General features: G+C 40.4%; 3 protein-coding genes across 8 annotated transcripts; 1 reads left to right on the top strand and 2 right to left on the bottom strand.

Annotated features, from left to right (window-relative positions):
- Positions 1–597: 597 nt before the first annotated feature.
- tmed1b (transmembrane p24 trafficking protein 1b) lies at positions 598–6,355 on the bottom strand. The gene is made up of 5 exons (XM_040146683.1): positions 6,066–6,355; positions 3,616–3,713; positions 3,324–3,513; positions 1,912–2,079; positions 598–1,795 (listed from the first exon to the last, which is right to left on the bottom strand). The coding sequence occupies exons 1-5, from the start codon at positions 6,315–6,317 to the stop codon at positions 1,745–1,747; spliced, it is 759 nt and encodes a 252-aa protein (XP_040002617.1). The 5' UTR covers positions 6,318–6,355; the 3' UTR covers positions 598–1,744.
- Positions 6,356–9,691: 3,336 nt separating this feature from the next.
- Positions 9,692–12,791, top strand: LOC120800519 (tumor necrosis factor ligand superfamily member 14-like). Of its 6 annotated transcripts, none has more exons than XM_040146676.1 (6): positions 9,692–9,727; positions 9,903–10,589; positions 11,438–11,636; positions 11,876–11,938; positions 12,059–12,296; positions 12,406–12,791. In XM_040146676.1, exons 2-6 carry the CDS (start codon positions 10,392–10,394, stop codon positions 12,578–12,580), a joined length of 873 nt encoding a protein of 290 aa, XP_040002610.1. In that variant the 5' UTR covers positions 9,692–9,727; positions 9,903–10,391; the 3' UTR covers positions 12,581–12,791. The 6 variants fall into 6 exon arrangements, with proteins under 6 accessions (XP_040002610.1, XP_040002612.1, XP_040002615.1 ...); XM_040146678.1 differs by having other exon boundaries at positions 9,701–9,809; XM_040146681.1 differs by having other exon boundaries at positions 9,701–9,992; positions 10,329–10,589.
- Positions 12,792–15,248: 2,457 nt separating this feature from the next.
- LOC120800437 lies at positions 15,249–17,459 on the bottom strand. The gene is made up of 3 exons (XM_040146541.1): positions 16,949–17,459; positions 16,795–16,828; positions 15,249–16,439 (listed from the first exon to the last, which is right to left on the bottom strand). The coding sequence occupies exons 1-3, from the start codon at positions 17,186–17,188 to the stop codon at positions 16,054–16,056; spliced, it is 660 nt and encodes a 219-aa protein (XP_040002475.1). The 5' UTR covers positions 17,189–17,459; the 3' UTR covers positions 15,249–16,053.
- Positions 17,460–17,995: the final 536 nt, after the last annotated feature.

Raw genomic sequence — 17,995 nt, 5'->3', positions numbered from 1 at the left:
AAAGTAATTTACACACCAGCTACTCCCTTCCTTCTTTTTATATTACATATCATGACCTGTTTTAATTTCTCGTGAGCACTTTTCTGGCAACCACGCTTTTCACTTTACAACGCATGATGAAGCAGAAATGCATCAATGTCGTAACTTGGCAATGTGGTAAATCAGTGTTACTAATACTAATACTAAATAGCATCAAGTGCAGTTAATTCATGCTGATTCTCTAAGCATGTCATCAAAAATTACATGATATTTAACCTTACACCAACTTCGACTGACCGTCACAATATCAAAGTTGTTTTTGTAAATGGCTGTATTAAGTTTTTGATAAGGTCAGACATTTGGGGGAACAACATCTGCAAAAATAAATCTGTACATCTGTACATGTTGGTCACTCCTGGTTGCGTCCTCCGCGTGGCTCTGGGGAATATAGAGAGATAAGCTGCATTATGTCATTTAAAAAATATAAGACACAAAAAAATGATCAAATAAATTTGTTGTCTGAGTTTAAAACTGTGCTGCATGACATGATAAGCTGTAACTTGATCATGAAACATGACAGAAAACTGAAAACTGCTTTTAAGACAGAACTTTGCGGTAGAGTTTTTGCTTTATTGTACTATTTACAGTGACTATTCAAGTCATCACAGAACACATTTATAAAGATTATTCATTTTTCAGCCCTGTCGGTTTTCATTCTAAAAAGACAACTCACATCAAACCAAGATTTTACTATGTAAAAATAAAAAAAATAAAAAGCATTTTATTAATATCAATGACGCCCAAGAAAACCTGAATATCTTAATTATTTTATAGAACATGTGATGAAAGTCTGCTCATAGTAAAAAAAAAAAAAAAAAAAAAAAAATCAATCCATGGCTGAGTACAAACAATTTGTCACATTCTGTTGCAACAGTAATCAGAATCAGAATACAACATCAACATCAGAATAAAAGGAAGTCTGATCGTCCAGAAACACACATCTAGCAATCTGTATGTTCACACTGAATTATCATGATGCATATCTGAACTGACATTCATGTGTACGTACTACATATGTGTCTGGAGGAGTACTGACACTTCTATGTTACTGGCAATCACACTGTAAATCATCCCTGTTTCTTGCCATACATTCTTATTTGTCAACAATGACTTACATGTTGGCACATAAAAAGAAATCATTACATCTCGAAGAAACCAAAAATCAATTATTCTGTAACCACGTAAAATTTGGACCAATCACCAATTTAATGGCAGGATCTTAAACTGTCAGGAAGAACAAATACACCAACAACAGTATTGCACATTGTTATTCCTTGTAAACAGGCAAACCAGGAAGATTGTGGATCAGTTTTTGAGTTGTGTCGTATAACCGACCTTTACAGGTTATACAACATTTTTTGTTCTGTCTATGTAGGCCGTGTCTTTAAAAAATGTATTCTCTCATTGGTTTGTGGTAAGATTTTACATTAAAGGCACTAAATGAAATTAAATGACCAACTTCAACTCCCTCCATCTCTTCCTTGTCTGGTTACCCTTCATGATCTACAGCAATAATATTTAATTATTGCTCGCAGGCTGATTGAAAACAAGAAAAAAGATCCACTAGAGATGATGTTGAATGCTGGTGTTCATGTAACAAAATGCAAAGTAAAAGAGTATAATCTGAATGGGTAACCAGCTGAACGTCTTGTGTTGGGAGTGTTTTCCTTCCCAGTCTGTCCTGTAATGCAGCACAATGTTTTCTCTACGTGTAGACCCTCCGCTTATCTTCAAACAGTTTACGGACAGTGTAGACCTGGGAATGGAGGAGTAAACAGACAGATAGCATGATGTTGGGTATTTTGATTCAAAGTTCTTGTAAACCCTCCGAAATGTGAATACCCCAAATTTACCCCACAGTACTCTATTTACCTGTGTAAGGGCCACACACAGCATCACCAGCACACTGGCACAGGACCAGAATGAGACCCTCCAAAGGTTATCTTCCAGAAGGTTTCGGTCCCGCGCCTCAAATGCCCGCAGCACCGTCTGCATGTGACGGCTGCGCTCCAAGCGTTTGTGCAGAGAGTCCATGGACTCCTGGGGAAATGGTGAGGAGAGTTTTAGGGATTTAAGCAAGCGATGGATGCTATGAGAGAGACGTGGGACTAATAGACAGAGAAAATAAAATGACTTAATGCACAAGACGACTTTAAAAGTACACAGAGTTCTCAATTGTTAACACATTCTCTGTTGAGGACTTTGGTAACATTGGCTGTTAATGGCTGACCGCTACAACTTGCCCCTTTCAAGAGAATTCGGCATACATCTTCATTTTCTGTGCTGGTTGCACATGAAAAAACCACTGCTGTGGTTTGGTTTAGCTAGTCTGATCTGCAGAGGAGCTAATGTTCCCAGCTGGTGTTAGCAGTTAAGGAGTGGGCACATATTCAGGGTTATGGTTGACGTTATTCTGTAGTTTCCTTATTGTCAGCAAATCCCATTAGCAGACCAAAACCAACAGTGCTTGAGTTGGTCTGACAATATCTTCCCTCTTCCCCTGCCATTTGTTCCTACTGAAGATTACAGAAAAATGGGTAAGAGATAGTGTGTTGGGGTTTTTTTTCCCAGATTCCAAAATAGGTTAATAAAAGAGTTGGGCACTGTAGTTTTTAACAAACAGAACTCAAAGGAGTTATTAGTGCATTTGTTGGGGACTATTTTCAGTCGTGGATGAATACACATTTTGTGATCTAGTGAGTATTTACAGCAGCAGGACCATGTATGTGGGACTGACGTCAAATGACTACATTTAAAGTGAACATATGTTCAATATAATGAATGACTGTGTCACACGGTGAAACACTTTGACACACTGATGTGTATTTAATAGATTTTGGACAAGAATGGAGCTCTGTGGCACAGGGGAATAAAATTCATGTGTAGCCACACACAATATGTGTTAGTAGGATCGGTTATTTGTTGGTTTCGGTGTTTTCATGGGATTTGTTGACATTAAGAAAAATAGAGAATAATGCCGGCATTATCCTTTGAACAGCTTAATTATCAAGGTAGCTTAATAGTTAAAGAACAAACGCAGAAAACAATCATCTGGCTGATTACAAGAGCAAGGGCCGATTTAATCCTGAAAAAGCTGTCTTCAGACTATTCATGTGTAGTTTGTACCTACACAAAAAAACTGTTACAGTTACCTCTCCTTTTTGCGCCTGGATGTCATTGAGATATTGTTTTAGCATATCTTTCCCAACAACAGGTCAACTGACACAGTGAAATAGATTTCATTTTTTCTGAATTCATTTCTAGACTACAAATATGGATCTCACCCGGATGTCCTCCAGCTTGTACTCCAGCAGGCTCCCATCAGGCTCCTCTAAACCTGCCCACTCATTATCTCCACCCACATCCCCTCCTTGACCCTCGATGATGATCTCAAAGAAAACCATCTTCTCTGAGAAGTGACTGAAGCTGTTGTCAAAGCAGATTTGGTAGTCTCCCTCCTCTGTAGGCTCCACCCTGGAATAAGAGGAAATACAGTCAAAGTCAAACAGACAAGTCCAACACGGCTGAAATATGAAATATTATCCAGGTCTAAGGCCAATGTGAGGTAGCACTAACACGTGGACTCCATCAGAGCGTCGAGACTCGATGATGAGCCGGATGCCTTCTGGAGAGAGGATGGTGAAGTCAACATCCATACCAGCACCTGCTATCACCTGGATGTACACACACAAATACATACACACACTGAGCAGCAGGCATACAACATTTTCTTTTTTTTTTTTGTGAGATTATTTTTCATTATTTCTATTTTATTTTATTTTGTTAGATAGTGACAGTTGAGATATTTAGAAAAAATGTGTGTACAAAGTAAGAGGACATTCAACAACGGTTGTTGAACAAATACACTGCTGTCTAGTAGAATTTTACATTATGAGATGTGTTTCTGTGTAAATCAATGGTTTTAAAGTCACACTTACACTGGCTTTGGAAAGTATTCAGACCCCTTCAGTTTTTCCACACTTTATTGTGCTATAGATTTAATTTTAAATGAATAAAATTGCCACTTTTGCCCATCAGTCTAAACTCCCTAATCCATAATGACAAACTGTTTTTAGAAATTTTGGCAAGTTTATTAAAAATCAAAAACTGAAATCTCTCAGTTAAAAAAGTATTCAGACCCTTTGCTGTGGCAGCTAAATCCACCTGTGGCAAACTGAATGGACTGGACATAGTTTAGAAAGACTAACAACTGTGTGTATAAGGTCCCTCAATTCACACTGCATGTCAGGACTAAAACAAAGCCATGAAGTCCAAGGACTCTCTGTAGACCTTTGCGTTAAAGCTGTGGTCAGGAAAGGGTACAAAACTGAAGCTTTGAGTGTTCCCAGGAGCACAGTGGCCTCAATAATTGTAAAACAGAAGAAGCTTGGAACCACCAGGACTCTTTCTAGAGTTGGCCCTCCTGATCAACTGGGTAAAAAGGGCCTTGGTCAGATCTCCAAACACTATGTCTAGCGAACACCAGACTCTGCTCATCACCTGGCTGATACCATCCCTATGGCGAAGCGTGGTGGTGGCAGCATCATGTTATTGGGGGTGAGGAGGGGGGCTTCACAGCAGCAAGGACAGGGAGACCGGACAGGAAGGATGAATGCTGCCAAATACAGAGAGGTCCTTGAAGAACTGGCTCCAGAGTGCACGTGACCTAAGACTGGGGCGACAGTTCACCTTTCGGCACCACAATGACCTGAAGCATACAGCCAAGACAATGCTGGAGTGGTGAACCAGTCAAAGCCCAGACTTTAACCCTACAGAACATCTTTGGAGAGACCCGAAGATGGCAGTTCACAGATGCTTCTCATCCAATGTGACGGGAGCTTGAGAGGATCCGTCAGGAAGAATGAGATAAACTACCCAAACCCAGGTGTGCAAACCTTGAAGAGACTTACCCAAGATAGTACAAAGGACTGAATTAAGGGTCTGAATACTTTTGTTAATGAGAGATTTCAGTTTTTGATTTTTTTAATAAATTTGCAAAAATTTGTCATTTTCATTTTGTCAGTATGGGTTACTGAGTGTAGACTGATGGTTTGAATACTTTCTGAAGTCACTGTATATTGTTGCACTGTTTTGACAGTATTAAAGCTGAAGCAATTAGCTGTACCTGAAATTAGGATAACTGACTAATCAATTATTGATTATCATTGACTTAAATTACTCTAATGAGGGTGGGACTAAATCTACATTAGTTACTGTCTTTATCATTCAGTGCTTGATATTTAAGGATTTTTAACATGTATATTAATAAACCTGAGAGAACAGACATTTTTCCCCTCCTGTTCCTCCAACACTGTCCTGGGCGGACCAGGAGCAGGACCAGGAGCAGGACCAGGACCAGGACCAGGACCAGGACCAGGATCTCACTTAAAGGCTTCAACTTCCTGGGTGACCAGAGACTACCAGTCTCCTTACCTTTCAGACATACAGCAAGCAGGCAGCCAATCATTTACACAATGACTCATTCTGACTTACTATAAATAATTAGGTGTATTGTCTCATTTCCTGAACAGTATTTTTTTTTTCTCTCTGATCTTTCTAAGTCAAGCACTTTTGCACATCTATTGCGGTCTTGCACAAAATGTGCTAGATAGTCAAAGTTTGACTTGACGTTGTTGATTTTAACCGCAGTCTTTCAACCTTTCTGGAAGATGTGAGCTATCTACATGGAATGGTTACGAATGAGTTGCCTCACGTTAACTTCCACATTGTCAGGTAATGGAGGAATATGAGCCGTCATTGGCTTACAGCTGCAGTGCAGTGCTGGCCTATCAAAAAATGCGTATAAGAGTACCAGCAGCGTGTAAGCTAGCTGCAGGAATGAAGGACAGTAACGGTCCGCCATTAACGTCGTACACCTGTATCTTCTGACAGATGGCCTGTAACATGTGGATACAGTGAGTGACTGTGTCTGCTGACCACGCACGCACACGCACACGCGCGCACGCACACGCACACACACACACACACACACACACACACACACACACACACACACACTCTGTTACCTGATACTCGACCTCCATCGTGCCATTCTTTATTGCTGTTTGAAAGAAACACTCCGACCTTCCGGGTGGCAGCAGAAACGTGAACTCGCTGTCTTGGCTCTGCCCGAAACAGCGCACAGACCCTAAACACCACCCGAAAATGACTGCGAGGACAAGCAGCCGCCCCCCGCTCCCCTCTTTCCTCCGGAGAAGGTCCATGGTGAAGATATTCCCAGACACAGCGCTATCTAAGTTCAGCCATCTCCTTCGCATCCCTCTTCCGCATCAGAACTTTGCGATGTTGTGATTGGATGGGGGGCCCCCCGAATTGGCTAGTGCTGTGGACCAATCAGAGGAGGAAGAGTAGCAATCCTCCTCCAATCACTGCAGAGCTGAGGGCTTCAGCCCGCGCCATCATAACAGTACTTACTGGGCGACCACAATAATCAGGCCACATACGCCAAAAGTAAAGCTGAGAACATAAATATAGATAATACAGTGTGCATGGCTGGTTTAACCTCTTAAGGTTCCCCGGGGCAAACCATTTTTGTGTTGGGCCCCTACTGGCCCTCTCTATACATCACAGTTTCATTATTTTCCCAGTCAAGCAGACACCAACCAGTACTTTGAAGCAGAACAGATTACTGGATTAACTGATTAGTCAATTGAGAGAAAATTAATTGCCAACAGTTTGATAACTCAACAATTGTTTAAGCCATTTTTAAAAGCTGACATATACCATTTCCTGACAGCAGACGCCATTTAAATCTGGTATGCTACTCCTGTGGCTCAACAGTAATGATGGGCTTTTTTTCACTATTTTTTCTTTACATTTTATACATTGAACAATCAATTGATTATTAAAGAAAACAAATGTCTGATATATGGACAATGAAAATAATTGTTGGTTGTGGAATAACACTATTTGTGACGTTTTCTTGACAACTGCTGTTTCGAGGGTCCAGAATAAACTGTCAAGCTCAACAAGTAAGTGAGATATTTTAATCTTTTGAAAAGGACCAGAGCCATAGGCAGGATTTTGAGGTAATGGGTGTATACAATAACTCTCACACCAGCACCTTGCACTACCTCCTGCAGACCACCAACCGTCCTGAAATGTTTTTCTTAAGGTGGATTTCGGTTCATTCACGTTTAAAATGTCATTTTTTCCGGTAATTTTTTTAACGACAACTATTTGTAAATTCAATGTCCTTAAAATTCACAAATTCCTTGAAAAAAAAAATTGAGGTCATGACCTTGGTGTCCTCAGTGGTAGCTGCGGCCCTAAAACATAAAGTTATTAATTTCTAATTAATGTAACAATAATTGAGTTACAGCACAGCAGCACATGACAATCACATCAAATCAATGAACATATAATCATAATAATAATAATAATAATAAAACGATTACTAGGTTTGTTTCAGGCAGGCTAATTAGCAAGCCTTAACAATAGTCACTGTAACTGTCAATGCATGCCTGCTGACACCTAAATAAAATCTATGGTTCATTAAATGTGTTACATGCAGATGTGTCTGCCCTGCTGTGACTTAAAAATGTGAGTAATGAATCTGTACTAGATTGTCATTCAGCATGAAATGTTGTGGAATTTTCTGTATAAGGCTGTCTATGAACAGAAGAAAAAATAATACACAGAGAGCGTTGATGTTTTTTGAATTAAATTGTACTGCACAATCAGAAGAGAGAAGCCACAACATACAATACCACAAGTCTGGTCCTGTTCATAGAATTCAGTCATCACTGGTACACCAGTGTCTTCTTTCTGTTGTTCTAGTCTTCAGACCTTTTGTACTAATGTTAGACACCCACAGACTAAAACAAATCTATGCCACAGACAAATCATTCTCATTATCATATAAATAAAGAAAGAAAATGGGAAAATGGGAAGAAAATAAGAAAAGGTCAGGGGGGGATCAGGGGAATGTGTGTAAAATGGGAATCGCAATATCGGAAATGCTATATGGCAAAAATAAGGAACAGCTAATGATTTCACTGAAAGTAAAGAAATGAAAAAAATATTAATAGCCAGTATATGGGGAAATCCAAGTTTCCTAGAATTCTGTTTTTTAATAATTTTGACATTTTCCATAAATATTCCTATAATTGTTGTGACTCAAATAAATACTTAATGATTTTTTTATTCTTGTAATCACTTACACAACAACTGTCTCCTCTGGGGCTCCATGGCCGGGTCCATGTATTCCTCAATAACTTTGTATTTAACAAGCAACCACCACGCTCAGGCCCACCACTACTGTGGAACTTCCATCTGTCCTATCTCCTCTTTATCTGCACTGAACACAGTGCGCATTTTTGTGTGTGTGTGTATGTGTGTGTGTGTGTGTGTGTACGTGTGTGTGTGTGTATGTGTGTGTGTGTGCGTGTGTGCGTGCGTGTGTGTGTGTGTGCGCACGTGTGTGTGTGTTTGAAGTATTTATAGTGTGTGTATGTGTATGCCTGGGTAACAAGTAAGACAGAGTGTATGTAGTGTAGTTTTAACATACGGAGCTTCTCTTTTCAAACTGTCCCCTCCTACGACAAAGGAGAAAAATGTTTCATGAAGAACAAAGAATGAATCATCCCTTTTTATGGTTCAAATGCTTTACTGGATCATCAATACATTTGACACAGCATTTAAACAAAAGAGAAAAAGAAGAAAACATACAATATCAATATTCACATACAGTACTTCTACTCAGCTGTCCGCACATACATAAAATGGAATTTCATTGGCGGGCTGTTGTAAGCATAACAAATCAGGCAAAAACACACTGTTCCTTAAAACAGAAAACAAGTATCGATAAATCACTCATAATAAAAAAGGGAGAGGACGGAAATACTAAAAAGGTAACAACTCTAGAACAAAGTAAAGACAGTAAGCGTGGGAGGAAAAGTTTTTATTAAAAAAAAGGTGATGCTACATTAGGCCTTTCACTTGAGCTGCAGTCTGCTTCACTGTCTCCAATCATCTGCAACGCATCAGTCATCTTCAATCACTGCAGGTTGCTTAGCTGAAATTAGATAACCAATACGAGTTCCTCAAAATTAAAATGAAAGCAACAAGTTGTTAATGCATCTCCTGAAACATTTATATAGGTAAAGATGTGAGAAAGCAGTGGCCTGAAAGTCTGGGAAGGGGCTTTCTAAGTGTCATACTAATGCTAATGCTTTATTGCATTAAAGCACAGATGAATTGGACTATGGGTGATAGCGCAAGGCTGTGGTAGCAGCAGTCAGTCGTAGCCAAAAGTACTGGTCTGAATTTAATACTTTAACCCCCAACTCAGCCTCCACAGAAATCTCCTCACACACAAAGACCGAGTTTAACATCACTCTGGATGGCTCTGCTAGAAAAAGTGACTGTGCAAGCTTCCCAAAATCAGACCCAAAAAAAGTAGCTACACCGAGAAAACAAACCAGAAGTGTTCAACAGAAAATGAGACACAAATAGTGAGAAACTGAAGACAGAGAAAAGGAAGTGTCAGCTGAGGGACGATAACTATATTCAGTAGTCTTAGGGAGTGTCCACACGCACACGCTCGCATGCACACTACTCACTCTCTCTCTCTGCCTCTTCCCCATGTCATCTTCATTTCCTTCTTACATTGACTTGCTTGAAAAGCAATATTAGTGACAGCTGACAGCAGGCGAACAAACACGAGGTGAGGGAGGACTACTGAAATCTGTACTTGATGCAGACAGAGGATTATTTTTTTTCTCAAAAGGGGAGACATCTAGAGAATTGTAAACATACAGTGATATTTTAGACAACATTGTTCATTTTATTTTCATTTTTTAACAAGTGTTTAAGAACATTTTTGCCATCATATCCCAAAGGAGCTTCAAAGGAATGTGTGAAAACAACCCTGTGCTGCTGCATGGTTGACTGAGCTGTGGAGGACCATCTTGTGCACATTTTAATCTGAGGTAATCTCCTTTAAACTACCTAGACCAAAATGTAAGAATAGGTTATTTCTTTTTGATTCACATGAGCTGCCACAGCTGTCTTTTCTTGTGTGCTTGCATTAGTTAGAGTATGTAGAACCCACTTTGATTCCCAGAAGCAGGTTGCATTGCACTGTAAACAGCGTAAACAAAACGTCTGAGGCTATTTCTCTATGTCTCATGTCTTTCTCTCATTCTGTTTCTGTCAGTTATTTCTTTGTTTCTCTCGTCTCTCCCACTGCCGGCCTTTTTTTTGTCTCTCTGTCTTTCTGTTCCCTGTTTCTTTGCTCTACCTAGCCCTAACCCTGTCTCTGTCAGTATCGGTTTCTTCGCCACATCAGGCCCTTTGAACTTTAGCCCCAGCGTCCCAGGTAGAGCGTGATGGCAGAGGGCGGCATGGGTACTTGCCCCCAGGTGTTTGTGGTGGACAGTCACTCAAGCTACGTCCACATGCCCAGCAAGAAGAAACCCCGGTGGGCGAGAGTAGGCCACAGGTTTCTTCTCCTGCTGATGGGACTTACCATGTTGGGACTTGTCGTACAGGGGTTTTTCATCTACCGTCTATACGAAAAAACTGAGGTAAGGCTGATGTCTGCATGTGATTGTGTGTCTGTCTGTCTACCTGCCCAGGGCTTGGAGTGCTTCGAAATTCCTTTTGTTTTCTAAAATTTCCCTATTTCCCTCTACGTCATAACCTGACTCGCTAGCAGACAACAAAACATATATGTGCTTGAGTCATCAATACTCTAAAACTTTCAAGTTGATAATGACAAATATGTCAAATAGACTCTTTCTCTAGTTCTACTTCCCTTTCCTTTCTCTCTCATGTGCAAACCCACAATACAACTTCACTTTTCTAAGATGGTTTCATAAAGCTGTTTATTCACACCTGCCTCTATTATTTCATAGAGTCCTAATATGCACTGCAGTCAAAAATCAAACCTGAGAGCTCATTTAGAGAAACACAGGCTAGTTAAGAGATGAATAACAAAAATGACCCTAGTCCCTTTATCGGCTGCTGGATTTCTCAATCCAAAATAAACAACAGGCAGCTGAAGGAGAGAAAGTTGGCATGTGCCATTAAGTTATGTTTATAATTTTGTTTTTATTTGCATTATGAATTAAATCTGAGGCCTTTATCACGGTATATGAATAAATTTTAGAAAAACTGTGGTTTGTTTGCCACCACAGCGATAATTAATTTTAATTTTTAGAAAAATCTGCTTGTATCTACAGTGAAGGGTTGGACCACTTCACATTTCCATATCTCTATCTCTACATTTTTATTCATCCCCACGAGGCGGGATACTTCCTGTCCTTACATGCTCCTGAACTTGTGACACCTTGTTTGCAAACACATACAGGTTTTGTTAACCACCCATGTGTTCATTTCTCACTCTCTTTTTTTTTTCTTCCTCTCACCGCAGGCCTTTTCCGTCTATAGGTCTCATCCTCTCTACCAGAACATGTCCAATCCCAAAACATCTGGCCAGCAGGTAAGCGTATCTTTGGGTACTGAATCTTGGGCTATACTGTCACACTGCATTGCGTGTGTTGGCTTTGTGAGTTTTAACTCTTTTTTTCTGTTTCAGGGTGGCACCATAATGACTCGGGTGGGATCTAAAGGTATTGAGTTGCTCTCTGTTATCATAATTTGCTCATGTTGTACATAGGTGGCTCTCTGTGAAGAAAAGTCACACATATGTGATAGATATATTCATCTTTTATCTCTACAAACTGTCAACAACTAAGCTGACTTGAATGCATAAGGTATGCAAAATCTCCCATGTAAATTCAGATGTGGGGGTTTTATATTGATTGATTGGTTGCATTACTGATTGATCTGACCGTGCTTTCTTGAACAGAGATGCCCAGCGAGCGACCACACCCGGAACAGATCCAACACAGGCCCTTTGCTCACCTGATGGGTCAGAGCCCTCTGAACACTCAAACCTAAATATTGTATATGACCTTAATGGTTGAAGTTAACTCACCTTTTTCATTTTCCTTGTTCAAACTTTTTTTTTTTAATCCCTTCTTTATCTCAGGCTCCAATAATCCTGTAGGGGAGAACAATGTGGTGCAGTGGATACATGAGGGTGGCGAAGCCATCACCCACAACATGAGCTACAACAAAGGCCGATTGTTGGTAGAAAAGGAAGGTTACTACTATCTCTACTCCAAATTGCAAATGAATTCTGGAGTGGTGTGTTCACTCATCCAGCACAAGGTCATGAAAGACACCCGAGCCTATGACAAATCTATAGAACTTATGAAATCAAAAAGGTTAGTCAGTGTACCACTCCTTACTTCCTTCCTCTGTTGTTGCACATATCCAGTCTTCATTACGGTGAAGTGACTTTGTTTTGTGATATCTCTGGCATGATTCCTGTAGTTTTCACTGCCGGACTCCAAAACCTTCAGATGGGGATGATCTGTGGAACAGTTTCCTGGCTGGGATTTTCCACTTACAGAGAGGAGATAAAATTTTTGTCACATTGGAGGATATACATAAGATTCGTCCAGGACTTGCGGACAACTTCATGGGGGCCTTCATGCTATTTCCTTAGAAACATGTACAGTAGAAATACGTCTGGCCCACTTTGTGATCAGATTCTATGTCTGTGTGTGTTAATTTAAACCATATATTGTGGTAAGTTTGATATATCTAATATATACAATATATATAATCTAATATACACTGTACTTGAATATATTACTTATGAAAAAGCAACAGATAGTTGTGATATCACAAAAGTATCTGATATTCAGATTCTATAATCCTATTTGATAATTTGTTACATATTTTGTCATGCAAATAAAAATAAATACTGTTTCTTATCAAACACAAATGTAAGGCGGCATCAATTCCTCATAAGACCACAACTCAGACAGATAACAAACTTAATGAGAAAAAAAGTTTTTATTAGATAATCAGTGATAAAATAAAACAGTCACACTGATTTTTCACAAATTAAACTGTGCAAACAGACAAGAAAACTGGAACGGGCTTGGATACCTATAGCACACTGAGACAAACCACAGATATGCAACCCACATAACACAGTTAAAGATCTATAGATATGCATTGTATACGAACACATGCAAAGCAATATGTGTGTGTGTGTGTGTGAAGAGCAGGATGTGGTTGAGAAAGGACGCACTCAGGAGAGAATGAAAGGAGGTAAGAGTACTGATGTGCTGAGGTTGGTGTAGCTGATTCAGCTCTTCTCATAGTGTACAGGGGAACGTTTTACAGACACTGCAACAGTGTCAAATGGAAAAAAGACATGTAGAGGTACAGAGATGTTAAGTAAAGGAGAGTTCGGCAGCAAATAAGGGATTCTGTCAGGGAATTAGGGTGGAAAGAGAGGCAAAATAAGCGAAGCGGAACAAACCGCAGCAAACTGTGAATTCAGGTAGACAGACAGGTAACTAAATATGACCACTGAGACTGTTTTAAGTTGTTTAAGTGGAAACACTGACCTCGGATGCCACAGAGATATTGGGGTCATTTCCTGTTCTGAGAGGTGGATAAACATCTGTGCATCTGAGTGAAACAAACATACAATCAAGATAACACTCTTGCAACAATGTACTGTATAAAACGCTTCAAATCGGCTCCAACCTGACCAAGCTGCAACATTAAAAGGCTGCTTACACATAAATGCATCAGTAATAATAAGAAAATATATTTATCATCTACATAATAAATACACTCTCAAATGGGCTGTTTTGCATAGTGAGTACTTATACTTGTGACATTAAAAGGTTCCCTGTGGAGTTTTTTACCTCTGGTAGTGCTATGGAGGTTGTTGGGCGCACAAGGATAACGAGCCAAGATGTGTATTAATGCGCGAACAAAAACAGCAAAAAGAGGAGTTCCAGCAAGTTAACATGGGTGTAAAGAATGCAGAATTTTAAATGCACTGTGGCTGCTTGTGAACAAACAAAAGTTATGCTTACATTCAGTGTTACTTACCAAAGTGTGTATTCTTGAGGCCAAACAAGCAGGCTGAATGCGTTTCCTTCTTCATAAAACATTTACAAGGCAGATCTTTCAGTATCTTAAATGGTACATTGTTTACATGCATGTTTACTAGGCGGGAGTCTTGTTCTTTCCTGCCTTTGCCGGTGCATTGCTTTGTTTCTTTTAACATTACCACCACGTGTAGATCAGTTGAATAGCATGGTCTCTACCAACTCCTCAGAGAAACATCGGGCTCTTCAGCTGCTGAATGCTCCACTGTGTTCACCAGCTAGTCTCTACCTTTGTCTGTCTGCTGTTTGATGCGGATCCGGAGGTGGACAGTGGGTTTTTAGTACCTGTTCATTGAAAACAACTGCCTGCTATGCCTGAAAACGATATGAGAACAGTGAGTGAATAATAGTGAATAAAAACAATGCAAGTTGCAGGCTGAAGAGCTAAGCAATGAGCTAATGCTCACAATAAAGCTCCATAAAGTTGCAGATTTGAGTGATAATTCTCCGTAGGTTCATCACAATGTGTGAGCCCTTTTACTTTGATATTTAATACATTGCTATTATCAAAATATTGATTATATCCACTGCAAGAAAAGTATCTAAATACATCTCACGCCACTGATGTGTACATTGATTCATTTTGGGAATCAATAGTTTTTAAGAGTAAGTGGCCATAAAAAAATAAAGAGGAAGAGCAGAAAAACACACACACACACATACGCACACAGACACCATAAACGCAGTCAGAAAAGGACTTGTAAAAATTAATGTATTGATTTGGGACATTTTTTGTCACTGGGGCTTCTCCCCAAAAGTTATGATCAAATTAAACTAATAATATTTTTTCAAATCGCGTTCAGCATTTCCTTTTAGACTCAAATATTTCAGTGTGTCCTCTGCTTCATGTGTGCCCTGACAATATGAAAACCCTAAGTGATATATCGTAATAGCAGATAACATTAATTTTCACTCTTCGGTATATGTAATACAGGAGGTATAATTATTTTGAGTTTGTTTGCTGGCCTACATAGTTTTTTTTTTTTCTAAACCACACTGTATGGTAAATAAACAGGAAGTTCTTTACATCCAGTTCCCGGTATTGGCTGCGTAACTGGAGGGAACTTTCCCTTACCTATAAACTTTTCATAAATTCCATTTGTAACTTTGTCACAATCACTTTCACACTCGTCATTTTCTACTTTTCACACAAAAATGAAGTCGGTGTATCTCTGTTTATGTCCATGTTTAATATGGATTACAATACAATACATTCAACCATGTCTAGTTTGTCCATAGGACTTATAAAACATTTTCTCAATTCAGCGCACATATAAAAGATATTTTAGTAATTCAGGTCATGTTTTCAGAAATGGGGTCATTTCTGTTGGTCCTTGTTGCTACAAAAGTTATTTTAAGTGCATAGTCTTACTCAATACTGTTACTCATCCTTTCTCAGAAATGATTTAATGACTCCACTTAACTACAGTAAAATTAAATGAGGTCCCTGAAGTCCTTGTTTGGGTTTTGGAACAGAATTATGATCATACCTTTTTTATAAGCCTCAACCTTATGCTCGCAGATTTTTATTTTTAAAAAAAAGAGCTATAAAGTCACATGTAACCCAATGTAGGCTGCTTAAAAATGCAGTGTATTGCACATCAACACTAATGTAGTGGTATCTACATGACAATAACATTTCTATAAAAAGTAGCAACACTATTATAAATATTACATACAGTACATAAATAGTTCAATATCACCAAATAAATATAGCACATACAGAGTAACATTTTCATACTGACATAGAATGAGATGAGTGTCAGCTCTTTTCCATGCGCTGTTTGCATTATCATAACTGCAACTTCTCCTGAGATCCCATCTTAAAATCCTGCTAAGATGCATCGTCTTACACCTTTAGTCTTGAAAATGGTGCCAGCGCCTGCCCATTTCACCTGCTTCGACTTGAAGAAAACACAAGCAGTGTTGTTCTTTAGGTACGACCCACAGGTCCTGAGCACATCTTTATCTGGATGACGTTAGTAGCACTACAATGTCCATATTAGTCCACGAGGAACATCCCGAATCCTGAGGTCTCCAGCGTCAGTTTCCAGTGCTGCAGTCCTTTTTCTGGTACTGTCATCTGGGTAAACAGTTTCTCCCCATCCATCTGGGTCACAGCCCAGCACTTCTTGCTCACAGGTGTTGAACTGTTCGAAACTGGAAGCTCCACCTCGCAGGTGAGCTTACTGCCCACACTTACGCTGAGGAGGCCTGCCTCGCACGTGTAGGTGCAGGTGAAGTTCAGATCGATGTACATGAAGTACATCCCTGACCGTTCTGGCTTCAGCGACTGTTGCTCTGGATTAAACAAGAAGTTGCTCCCTACAGACATACCAGCACCATAGTAGACTGGAGCCCAGTGCATGGTGGAGTTCTTCAACTCACCTGCAGGAGGAGACAAGCACATTTAATTTAGATGATGTTTACAGAGTGCAATAAAAGGCTTATCAGTTACATTCTTTTCTGTTGTTGACTAGCCTTAAGTCTGAATCTGATTTGGCACAGATAGGAACTATAGAACAACTCTTCGATGTCATCTTATTGTTGCAGATGAAGGATCTTGGAAAGGACTCATGTGTCCTTGGAGGAGAAAAAAGCCAGGGAACTAAGCTATTTTATGGCCCTAAAGCAAGGCACCTACTCTACATCTTTTTTGCATCATTTTTCAAATCTGTCCTTAAACATTCATGAGGAGACTTTATGTTACATGCGTGTATTTAGCAAATTAAAGTAGACTTACTTGAATTGGCTTTCAGGTAGGCAAAATTCTGCATCTGTTGATAAAACAGAAAAGATGAAGTGGATTAAAATGTGCAGAGGACATTGGTCAGACCAGAAAAAGAAAAAAGCTAATTTTACCGAGTTACTGCACATAATAGGAGAAACGTGTTTACCTTGTATCTTGGGTAAACAGTGGGTCCTGCCAACTGTGACTTCTCATACTCAAGCGGCTGAAGCGGCGGTTTCACTTTGGACTGCAGGTCCATCGCGACCATCGCTCCGCCGGCAGCCACAGCTGTCACCGCTGCAAACAGAAAAGCGACGGACATGACGAGACAGGCGTCCAGGCAGCTGCCGCGGCGGCCGCTCCTCCGCAGGGACTCGACGTCCATGTCTGTTTTTTGGTGTTCCATCGATGGTCGGCAGGGTGTCTGACCGTCGGGGAGAGTGTCCACACCGTCCAGTTGTGGGGTTCGGCGTATGAGAAGCTCACAAGCTTGGGGGCTGCACAGCTCCAGTTGTTCGGTGGTTTACCTCCACTAGATAGTCCTCCGGATATCATGCAGCCCAGTCGGGGTCTTGAGATGAATGTCGCGAATGTAAGCACCATAGTGGCTTTTTATAGTGTAGCCTACTGTAGACCCAGCGAGCGCTCCGTTTCATACACAGAGGAAAAATGCGGAAGTCATGGGTTTCCCTCTCGCCTCCTCACCGACGCGCCCCCCCCCCTCGCTGCTCGTAGCGGGGGTGAGAAAACTAGACGCACAGACTTTCCGCAGCTCTCTCTGCTTTTGCGCAAGTGCGCCGGAGAGGCGGCGCGTGCGGTGGAAACCGAAAGGAAGAGGAAACGCGCCGCCTCCAGCTTCGTTACATTCCGACGCGGCCGAGCCAGGGCCTGCCCGACCCTCTCCGCTTTCAGCTTCAGGGGGCTGGCAAAAGTGGCACAATGGAGATAATGATAGCCTGAGAACATGGTGTGAATTTGAACTAAACTGCCTTGTTGGAAAAGTTGGCTTCTTTTTTTTTGGCAGGTTAACGCAGTCGGGAGACGACCGTGTGCGCGCGCAGGTATACGTGCGAGAGATATGATGACATAGGGTGAGGCAATTTGCGAGGAGTGTGTAAGCCTACTTCATCATCAACCTAAAAACAAAACAAAACAACAACAAAAAAAAACTCACAGCGTCACACCCCCCAGTTCATATACCTGGCGTAATTCT

The sequence above is a fragment of the Xiphias gladius genome, chromosome 15 (genome assembly GCF_016859285.1).
Source record: "Xiphias gladius isolate SHS-SW01 ecotype Sanya breed wild chromosome 15, ASM1685928v1, whole genome shotgun sequence".
NCBI lineage: Eukaryota > Metazoa > Chordata > Actinopteri > Istiophoriformes > Xiphiidae > Xiphias > Xiphias gladius.
Note: the sequence above shows the minus strand (reverse complement) of the source record. Positions and strands in the feature narration are given on the sequence as shown.